The 11,255-nt window shown below is 51.2% G+C and overlaps 1 protein-coding gene across 8 annotated transcripts in view; it reads left to right on the forward strand.

Annotated features, from left to right (window-relative positions):
* Positions 1-7,699: 7,699 nt before the first annotated feature.
* LOC119299956 overlaps positions 7,700-11,255 on the forward strand; it is a 7,560-nt gene continuing 4,004 nt past the window's right edge. For 2 of the 8 annotated variants that reach the window (XM_037577053.1, XM_037577058.1), the window contains exons 1-2: positions 7,794-7,912; positions 8,105-8,206. In XM_037577053.1, the coding sequence (XP_037432950.1) occupies positions 8,134-8,206 (73 nt within the window). In that variant the 5' untranslated portion in view covers positions 7,794-7,912; positions 8,105-8,133. The other 6 variants (XM_037577056.1, XM_037577061.1, XM_037577054.1 and 3 more) reach the window with 4 other exon arrangements.

Raw genomic sequence — 11,255 nt, forward strand, 5'->3', positions numbered from 1 at the left:
TCAGTTGTCGTGAATTTGCCGCTGTTGTCAGTGTGCAACACGCGCAATTTGCGGCCGCTCTCCGCCTCCACACCAACCTGCGCGCGCCTGATGGCGTCCGCCGCCTCTCCCTTGCTGCCGAGAATCATCGCCCACATGTAGCGAGAGAGATCGTCGACGAGCAGTAGGAAGTAGCGTCGACCTCCTGGTGTGGCTGGCGTCACCGGGCTGCACAAGTCTCCGTGCACGAGCTCCAGCTTCTCCTTGGCCCGAAAACTCGCCTGTTGAGGAAAGGGGAGTCGTCTCTGCTTCGTCAGTACGCAGATGTCGCAGAACTGCTCCACATGGTTGAGGCATGGCAGGCCTCGTACCATCTCCTTGGCACTTAGACGCTTCGGGGCCTCAAAATGAAGGTGCCCAAAGCGCTCATGCCATTGCCACGCCTCGTCATCCCAACGGACAGCAAGACACACTGGTTGTGCCACTTGCACATCAAGGACATAAAGTCGATTTCCACCTCTGGGTACTTTGGCGAGAAGGCGACCCTGGCGATCCCAGATGCGTAGGACCCCATGCTCAATCAACACGCGTGAGCCGTTCTCATCCAGCTGTCCCAAGCTGATGATGGAGCTCCTCAGCACGGGGATGTAGTAGACACCATTGAGCAGCCGGTGCTCTCCCATCTTGGTGGTGAAGATGACGGAGCCAACGCCCTTAATTTCCACAGTGGAGGCATCCCCAAACTTGACGGAGCCTCGCGCATCTGAGTCGAGCTCGGCGAAGAATTCCCTTCGACCGGCCATGTGGTGGGTGGCGCCGGTGTCGAGGCACCATCCCGTAGTCTTGTCCTTCCCGGAGCCATCGTCGAGAAGAGCGTGCGCTTTTGGCTCGTCGAGGTGGATGAGAGCTTTTGCGACTGCTGTCGCTGAGGATAGCTCAATGCTTGCACGCGCCATGAACAAAGCCGTCTCTTCCTCCTTCGCCTGTGCGACGTGAGCCTGGCCTTGTCGTGGTTGCCGACACTCATTGGCCCAATGGCCAAACCGGCCACAATTGTGGCAACTGTTGTCTTGTGCCGGCTTGGGCTTGCCAGCGGCGCCTCCGCGGGTGTCACCTTTGGCACGTGTAACGCCCCGAGAATCTTGCTACAGTAATCCCCTCCCTAATGATGCCTTGTCGTCATGCTTTCCTAAGCCAAAATGCCACTTGCCAAAAAAATGGGACCATTTCAATTCAAATTGCAAGTTAATTATTTGCATCTTCAAATGAGCCAGAAAAATAGTTCACAATGTGGCAAATATTCTCTAAGTATTTGTCATGATGAAACCTACCTCCGTTGGATTCCAAAAATGCTTCTGGAAATTAATTGAGTGGTCCAGCAACAATTAAATTGGCCTTTTCAATTTCTAAAAGTGTGTAAACATTTCCAAATGCTCAAAACAATTTTTTGCAACTTCACAATATTTCAAAGTATTTATTGTGGCATGTGTCACATTTTACAAGAGTCATTTGGTGCTCGGAATAATTGACAAGCAGTATCTTTTTGATTTCCAGAAAAGAAAAAGGAAAAGGCAAACTAGCTACTGGGCTAATGGGCTCTACCTACTACAATAAACGGCCCAGCCCACTACCAGGGCCTTTTCCTTCAACCTCTGTATGGAGGGAATAGAGGCCATGGCGTGGACTCTGCACGCCCGTCCACGCTGCGGATGTCGCCATGTCGACCATCCCGCGGTCGTGTAGTTGGATAAGAGCATCCTCGCGAGTCCACTGCCAAACCCTAGAACACTTGCCCCCTCTCCTTTCCTCCCTCGCTCGCCTCTCTCTCGATCTGGATCAGAGCCGAGCGTCGCGGTCGCCGTGGCTCTGGAATCACCGCGGCCACCCTCCTCCCCGAGCCGCGCCAAGGCTTCCAGGAGGACCGGCGCCCTCGTCCTCGTCCTTCCCGAGCACCAGGACGAGCCGGACTGCCCCGCAGCTCGCTAGCATCGTCATCCTTCCTCGCACGCGCTCCTCTGCTTCGCCGCCTCCCCGAGTCGCTCCCGAGCCCCTGTGAGCTCGATGTCCCCTACTTTCCTCCCTTCTTTCCATCCCGTAGCAGCCACCACTGTCGTGCCCGCCCGCTCTTGTCCGCGGTCGCCTCCGCCCGCGCCCGCTGTGCTCCCCGCCGTCGCTAGTTACTGCGCCCCGTACGCGACCCAAACACACCTGCGCGCCCTGCTCCCCTCAACCACGCCAGTCGCTGCCCTGCAGCCCGACCGCCCGCTGCCCTTGGCCCCCCTCCCGCTGCCGCTGCTGTCTACTTCAGTAGCTGCCTGCTAGCACTGCTGCTTTTGGTCATTTGCTACCGCCGCCACCTCTCCCATGCCGCAGCACACCGCTCCCTAGCTGCGCGCCCGCCGTGGCCTCGAAGCTACGTGCCACCGAGCCCGCCGCTAGCCGCCCTGCCTGCGCCGCCCGCTTGGCCGCGCCTGGCCGAGCCGGGGCCGCGCCGGCGGCCGCTTCCCGTGCCGGCATCCACCTGCTGGCGCCCCCGCCACTGCTCGTCGTCGGCCGAGCTGGGTTCCTCCGCCCGCGCGTGTGCGTGCGTGGTTCCCCTCTGGCCGCCTGGTCGTTGCCTGCTCGGGCCGGCCCCGCTTAATTTGGGGGTGCTAACTCCCCATTAGTTTAATCCCTCCCACTAATTAGAGTAATTAACTTTTTGTCTACATTAGTTAGACTACTAACTCAATGACAGATGGGACCCGCTGTTAATTAAACAAAGTTACCTAACCTACTAGAGTCAGAGACAATGACATGCGGGTCCCACTAGACTTCCTTGACTAGTTAAACTGACCAGTCAACTGCTGGCTAGGTGTTGACTGGCCCCGCTGTCAACCACTAGCACAACTCTGGGTGCACTGCACCGGATGCACCCAATGATTAACTGGAATATTTTCAAATTAATATTAAATCCAGAAATTTCAGAAAATGCTTTATACTTCGATAAATCATAGAAAATAATCCGTAACTCGGATGAAAATGTTTTCTACATGAAAGTTGCTCAGAACAACGAGACGAATCCGAATACGCGGTTCGTTCGTCCGCCACACATCCCTAGCATAGCAAACATCGAACGTTTCCCCTCTGGTTCGTCTGTCCGAAAATGCCAAACTTCGGGAAAGCATTCCCGGATGTTATCCCCTTCGCCGGTAATGTGTAGCACCGCGTTAGAACACGTCTAGCTCTGCCTGTTGTCCTGTTATGCACTTGCTTGCTATGTATTTACTGTTTCTCCCCCTCTTCTCTTCAGTAGACCTCGTGACGGCTGTCGATGCCGCCGTGATCAACTACGTCACCGATGACCCTCCTTCTCGTCTGAGCAACCAGGCAAGCCCCCCTTTTGATCATCCCGATATCGCCCATTCCATTCTCTCATGCTTGCATTCGATTTTGCTACTATTATTGTTTGCTCCTATTCTGCTGCATAGCCTGTTTATTGTAACCTGCTATTGTTACCTACCTGCTTATCCTAAACTGCTTAGTATAGGTTGGTTAGAGACCCATCAGTGACCCCCCCACTTGACTCGACTGCCCCACTGGATTATCAGAAGACCCGGTCAACGGGATCGAAGACCAGGCCCCGACACCTCACGTCACATCACGCCCCTTCGTTGCTCGACTCTGCAGAGTTACCATCGAGTGCCGAGGGTGGAACCTCATACATCACTCCTGATGAGATCTCTGTAGAGTAGCTATTCGGTCGTGGTCATCGAGGGTGATTTCCTCCTTAACCACTTCCATACGACTCTGTCGTGCAACCCCTCAAGTGTGAACCTCGAGGGTGGTTCCTCTTACGTTCACCTTGATGTTTACATCGAGTGGGAATCCGACAAGGGTGATTCCTCAGGTTTTCCCCCTTGGCGTTAGACACACGGTTACTATGGTTACTATGACTTTGCACTGGACCCTGTTACTAAAGACGGGTTGGCCCTGAGGGGTACCCGCGCAAGCTTAATTGCGAGTGATGTGGAGTCGGGCAGACCTGGAAGGTGCCCGCGAGATAATTACGAGGCGTGGCCGGGCATTCCTAGCCCTTGCCGCAAGTCCTCGAGACGGGGCAATGGGGTCACATATTTCGTGAGTCTCTGCTTGTTACCGCGCGTTCCTAATCCACTACGATTTGGATATTTGATCCGAGGGGCCTCTGGCCTGATAGCACTAACCATCACGTGGGCATTGTATGGACGTTCTGCGTTGTATGCATCAGCCGAAGCTTAATAGACGTCAGCGACTGAGCGGCGCGCGCTGGGGTGGACTGGTAAGCTCCTTCCTTTTTAAGGAGGTAGCTAGGTCTGCTCACCGGCCGCGTACGCAACGTGCAGGAGTTCCCGGGGAGATGGCCCATGACCCCTGGGGGCATAGGTTTAGTACGACGTGCTGACCTCCCTATTAAGCCTAGGTCGGGTTGCGGCGTATCGTTTGGTCGAGGCCGGGCATGACCCAGGAAAGTGTGTCCGGCCGGAGTTAATCGAGCGTGGTGGATAAGTTGGTGCACCCATGCAGGGAAGAAAACATCTATCGATAGTCTGTCCTACGGTAACGGATACTTGGAGTTGTATCCCGATCGATACAACTAGAACTGGATACCTGAGATGAGAAATGGACTGTGATGAGAAATGGATATGAGAAAAGGAGATGAGAACTGGATAGTATGGCTCTGGGATTGCTTTCTCGCAGGGAGTCGAGAAAGGATCTCTGGCCGAGGTTGACAATACTACTACTACTTTACTTTATGCTACTCTACTCCCTCATGTTGCTGCAAGATGGTGATTTCCAGAAGATGCTAGTCTTCGATAAGACTAGGCCTTCTCTCTATTCTGGCATTTCTGCAGCCCAGTCCACATATACAGCCTTCCTTTGATAATGTTCCATATGTAGTGTAGATCCTTGCTTGCGAGTACTTTGGATGAGTACTCACGGTTGCTTTGTTCCCCCTTTTCCCCATTTCTTCTTCTCTCCAGTTGATGCAACCAGATGTCGGAGCCCAGGAGCCAGATGCCACCGCCGATGCCTGCTACTACGTGGAGACCGCCGACGACCAGGAGTAGTTAGGAGGCTCCCAGGCAGGAGGCCTTGCCTTTTCGATCGATGTTGCTTTTGTGCTAGCCTTCTTAAGGCAAACTTGTCTAACTCATGTTTGTACTCAAATATTGTTGCTTCCGCTGACTCTTGTGTATTCGAGCCCTCGAGGCCCCTGGCTTGTAATATAAAGCTTGTATTATTTTAATTTGTGTCTAGAGTTGTGTTGTGATATCTTCCGTGAGTCCTTGATCTTGATCGTACATATTTGTGTGTATGATTAGTGTACGATTGAATCGAGGGCTTCACATCACGTCCTTGTGCCCTGCCCAGGGAGCCTCTTCGCGTCTTACGCTGATTGCCACGCTTGCGGCCGCCCGTTGTGGAAGAAGGCTCCCCCTTCTTCCTGTCACCAAGGCTGGCATCCCACGGCTCACGAGCTAGGAGCAGCTTCCCGCCGGTGGTGATGGGCCCCGAGGAAGGTTGTGGCTCGTCGGTGTCGACGACCTTAAGGCGACCTATCGCCTCCTCGATTGTCATCGTGGAGAGGTCCAGCAAAGACTCGATCGACCGAGCCATCTGCTTGTACTTCTCGGGGATGCACCGAAAAAGCTTCTCGACAGCTCTCTCCTCGGTGTAGGTGGTATCACCAAACTTCACCAACTTCTGCAGCAGAGTGTTGAGACGGAGAGCAAAGTCATCAACGTCCTCACCTGGCTTGAAAGCCAGGCTCTCCCAATCCTTACGAAGTGCCTGCAGAGTGGACTTGCGAGCACGGTCGCTGCCGATGCGTGCTACGGCGATGGCGTCCCAAGCTTCCTTGGCAGACCGCTTGCTGGAAAGCGAGAACTGCATCTTGGGCGGGACTGCGGCGATGAGGGCGTCCAGCGCCCGTCGGTCCTCTTGGTGGGCGACGTTGTTGTCCTGGACTGCCTCCCACATCTGCCGCACCTGTAGCCTGACCTTCATGATCCCGGCCCACTCGACGTAGTTGGTTTTAGTGAGGGTAGGCCACCCAGCACTGGGACCAACATCCCTGACCACAGTCCGGACCTCGTAGAGGCCGCGGTCCTGGTCGTTCCAGCCGCCGTCGCGGTGCGCATCTCCACCTGGAGCGCGGGCATGCTCGGCTGCCCACTGCGACGTCCGCTCTTGCGCCACTTTGGCCCGGTCTGCGTCAGCGCCGTCGTCCGCAGGCGCGGAGCTGTTGGAGCTGCCGGAACCGCCGCGGAGTACCTTGGCATCCGTCGTAGCCTCACGTGATGCGTCTGCTGCTGCTGCTTCTACCTCCGCCCTGGCTGCTTCTACCTCCGCTCTGGCTGCTGCCAGCTCCGCTGCAGCCATCCTCGACACCCTTGCTGCCGCAGCAGCTGCTGCTACAGCTGCTCGCTCACGCTCCTCTGCCACGGCGCACTCGGCCTCCTGCCGACGCCGTATGCTCGAGGTAGCCGTGTGCTGAGAGCGACCTGCAGACATGGCTCGCTGAGGGGGTTGTTGCATGAAGAGGAGGCTGTTGAAGACGAACTACAGCTCGACAGTCCGGAGGGAGGAAGGTAACCAGAGGCAGACAGAGCAGCTGCTGCTACTGACTTAGGCTGCTCACAGGAAATGCTTAGGGTACAGGATAACGAGGCTCTGATACCACTTCTTAGACCTTTGAACCTAAGCATTGATAGTTGTGGATGACACTAGGAGAGTTGGGACAATTTTCGTTGGTTTATTTCTCACACAATGCCATAGCCAACCTGGGGGGTTGGGGTTACATACTTATAGGCTGCTAGCCAGCCAAGCATATGCTGAGATGCTGCTAAGATGCCAGTCCAAGATGCTAGTCTAAGATGCCAGTCTAAGATGCTATCCTAACTGACAGTCCTTGATGGTCAGGAACTCTATCCTAACTGCCACAAGGACCATGTGCTGCAGCCCCACAACGACCCTAGTACACAGACTTATCCATCACAATTTATTGCAACAAATTACAAGAGCACAACAAACTGAATGAACAGCCTCATATGGGGGGATGCAACATCTTTTCTGCTACTGGTTTTTCACGCCTTTTTTTCCTGCCTACCTTGTGTTTTTGTAAGCAACTATACTTTACTACTAGCTTGTTTTGTAAGCAACTACAATAGCTTATTTGACCAGTTTACTAACACAAATATGCTTCTTTTTTTTTGCAGAGACAAGGTGCAAGACAATAGACAAGATACAATTCAAGAGTCAACAACCATTTTATGTAGCATCCAAGGTCTACAGGTGTGAAGGGGGATGCAAGAATAGGGGCATGATACAAGTCAGGTTCTGAAACAATTCGTTAGAGGGGGCAATTTCTGCAAGTAGTAGATCAAGGATAGGTACAGATAGGGAAATCCACAAGTTCTAGAACTAAGTTCATGGAGAAAACAAATTGGAACAACATGTTATCTTTTGCTGTTCACACAGGAGAAATTTGCCAAGCTTTGGCAATTTTTTTGCCTACAATCTCCAGATTTTTTGCCTGACCAGCAAGAAAGAGTTGCAGACACAATTGCGTTTTCCAGGATTTTTTGCTTTGATTTTCGCCTTCTTTTACTCTGTTTTTTCGCTGCTGTGGTACGGGTGCTGATCAGGTGGAGCGTGGGGTTTTCTGATGGTGTGTTGGGAGAGGTGGTGGGGAATCACGTGAGGCAGAGAGGGCGTTGGCTGTCGGGACGCGGCAACGACAGGGGAAGGAGAACCTGCCTTTTTTGAAGCACATGGGCCGGGACCGAGAGAAGGACTTTCCTTAACTGCCGGCCACGAGATGCGCACGCATAGCGCGCAGCGCCCAAAAAAAAGGTGAAGAGGATCGTGTTTACTAGATCCGGTTTCCCTCCGCGGATCGTGTTTACTAGTAGGTCCGATTTCCCTCCGCCCTCCCCACCAGCGGCGGGTCGTGGCTTGTTGATTCCGATTCGAATTGGCATCCGGCTCGTCCGCCCTTCCGTCTTGCATTGTTTACATATAGATTAAGAACGGGAAGGGCAGATCGAGCTAAAAAAAAGAGAGCAGAAGTTAATCTCCGTTCGTCGATTTCTCGACTCAGGTACCGACCGTGGTTTGAGAATCACGGGGATGCTGGCGCTGAAGCGGCTCATGAACAGCCAACAGCGGGAGAGGCGGCGCCGTCGCAGACTCCAAGCTCGTGGTAAGCCTCCTTCGATGCCCCATAAAGAAAAACACAATTTACGAGTTACTACTCCGCTGCCGCTAAGGATATTTTTTTAATCCAATTTAGATCGGCCCTTCACTCTCATTAGGTTTGTTATTATTGTTAAGCCCTGTATTGCGCTTATATTTTTATTTGGTGCATGTGTAGGCGTGATTTGGATTGACTGTGTGCATACTAACTACAGTATGTAGAGATCAACTCAATCAATATGCTTGTATGATCTTGATTTGACCCCCGCAAAAAAAATATCTTGATTTGACGTTATGAATAAATAAAAGCGTCTTTTATCAATGAAACATTGACCTGGTTCACCATCTAATGGTAGTACCCATGGTCGACTCAGAAGACCTCTATTCCCAACATCCTTTTGTTCCTGGCTTCCAGTTTCTAATTCATCTTCGAGTATTTCAGTCACCACCTTGTAAATCGAAGGAGGCGCCATCAGCATCACCATCCCAGATAACAAAACACAGCCCGTCATTGCCTGACTTCACGAATTTGCATCATAATTTTTAGTGCTTATTCTAGTTTCGCCGCTCCTGCAATCAAATCTTCATAGGTTCCCGTCCAATTTTTAATGAAGGAGCACATGTTACAAATGGTTTCTGCATGTGATATAAGCAAAACAAAAATTAAAAGTAAATGGTAAACCATTGTCTACCTTATGCATTCAAAACAGCCGTAGCCCGGATGACCAGGGGTCAATTACATGAGTGAGTTTGGTGGAAACAGAAAGCTTCCACCTAGCTTAGAAATACAGGGGAAGGAGAGAGTTACAGATTACTCGAGAAGAATCAGCTATGAAGCCTATGAGCCCACGAGAAAAGTCACATTTTGTCCAGCTGACTGCCGCGCCCTGTGGCTCCATAGCTTGAGTAACTCAGCGACGTTATAGCATAGTGCCCCTGGCGACCATCTTTTGTTGTCGAAAATGCGGTCATTTCCAGCTTGCCATGATGACACAGCACAGGCAGCAAAAAGCACAGACCACAGATGCCCATATTTGTTCCCTTGAGTGATATGATCAACAAACTCTGAAATATTGGCAGCACTAATTGCAATGTCCGCAACTCCAAACCTATCCCAGAGTTCATAACCAAGCTGACAACGTAAAATGATGTGACTGATTGTCTCAGTGGTAGGGCAGATTTCACAATCCGCAACCGGAGATATAGCATTCCATTTTTTGTGAACCATATTGTCTCTTGTGTTCAAGCGTCCTTACCAAAAAAGGCTTTCGCCCCGCTTTATACATAAAGCAAACCACCGAGCACAAGGTCCAACAAAGTACCGACAAGCGAACACACACACACCGCCACCGTTCACAAAGTCTTACAAACACCAACAGCCACACGTGAACACACCAAACACATAGGGTTCTGCTGTGGGCTTCAAGCGTCCTTTGAAAGCAAGCCACAGGAAAACCCTGTGTTTTAAAGAGACTATATAGCGTTTCAAACATAGCTGGCGTACTGCCATTAGATTCCTCTGAAGGCCATCAGGTTGTAAAAATAGAGTGCTTAAATCTGAACGGTGAATTGAGGACAGGTGTCTGTCCTGGCCGTCAGAATTTACTCTAAGCAGAGCAATAATTGTTCTAGCTCTCTAGAGACCAGCAGCGACAAGTCCGGGTGTAGGTTGAGTGCCCAAGCTCCTTGCTTGAACTGAGAGGAGATGTTGCAGGAGGGGTCCTGAGCAAAAGAATAGAGTGTTGGAAAACTAGATGCAGCCTACCCATTGTTGACCGTTTATTATGCCAGAAAGAGATGAGCGAACCATTACCTAACATGGAGATGCAGGATTTTATGGTTTTCCAAATGACCGTGTCACTGCTTGAACTGGTGCTTGGAATCCTTTGCCAGCAATACGTTGCGCAAACCATTGATAGCAGGGAATGGTATTAACCTGTAGTATTCTTGCAGCAAACTTACAGTTCAAAGCTGTATTGTGATCCCTGAGATCCCTAATGCCAAGCCCACCACACTCTATGGGTGTGACAACTTTATCCCACGCAACTAGACAGTGCTCCCCATGAACAGAATTTTTCCCTTCCCAGAGGAAAGCTCTCAGCAAACGCTCCAGCTTATCCAGAGACTCTTTGGGCCACAAGAAGCATGCCATATAGTAGTTGGGAATGGCCGATAACACTGCATTGATCAGAATCAGGCGCCCTCCCCAAGAGAGAAGTGTAGCAAGCCATCTAGATAGCCTTTTGTGACTCGGATAACAGGCATTAAAAGCCCATGGGCGATCTTGTAGCAAACAACTGTAGCATTTTTTATTTTCTTTTATTCTTTTCTTTGAGGTCCATCACTGTATCTAGTGTTCTGGACAGTGTAACCCCCTTATCTTCTTAATGCAAAGCAGAGCTCCTGCTAGTTCGTCAAAAGAAAGGTAGACCTAGGTAGGTGCAAGGAAAGTCTGACAAAGAGCAGCCCAAAAATTCCACAACCAATGCCGCAGTCCCTTCCACCACACTGATTAGAACAAGGGTACTCTTATGAAAGGTTATCTGCAATCCAGTGAAATCAGAAAAAATGATGAAGATCTCCTTAATCACTCTGGCTTGGTCCATACTTCCTCTGAAAAGCAACAGTGTATCATTGGCGTATTGCAATGCCGGGAAGAAAGAGTCCACATTCAGCGGGTGTGACAGATGGCCCCTCCTAGTAGGGTAAGCCTTGCAGCAAAGTCTCTGAAGAACATCTGCTACAAGAATGAAGAGATATGGGGATAAAGGATCAGCATGCCGTAGATCCCTGTTAGACTAAAAAGGCTCTCCCACCTCACTGTTGATAACTACTCGAGAAGAGCTAGTGGAGAGCAAGGCGTCAATCCATCTGATCGATTTTGTGTCAAAACCTCTGGCCTTCAGAATCGCAAACAACCCAGACCAGCTAACACTGTCAAAAGCCTGCCTGAAGTCAAGTTTTAGAGCCATCATAGGGGTAGTTTCCTTTTATGTGCACACTGTACCAATTCTGCTGCAAGAGCAAAATTTTCCACAATGGACCGTCTGGGCAAG

The sequence above is a fragment of the Triticum dicoccoides genome, chromosome 5A (genome assembly GCF_002162155.2).
Source record: "Triticum dicoccoides isolate Atlit2015 ecotype Zavitan chromosome 5A, WEW_v2.0, whole genome shotgun sequence".
Lineage (NCBI taxonomy): Eukaryota > Viridiplantae > Streptophyta > Magnoliopsida > Poales > Poaceae > Triticum > Triticum dicoccoides.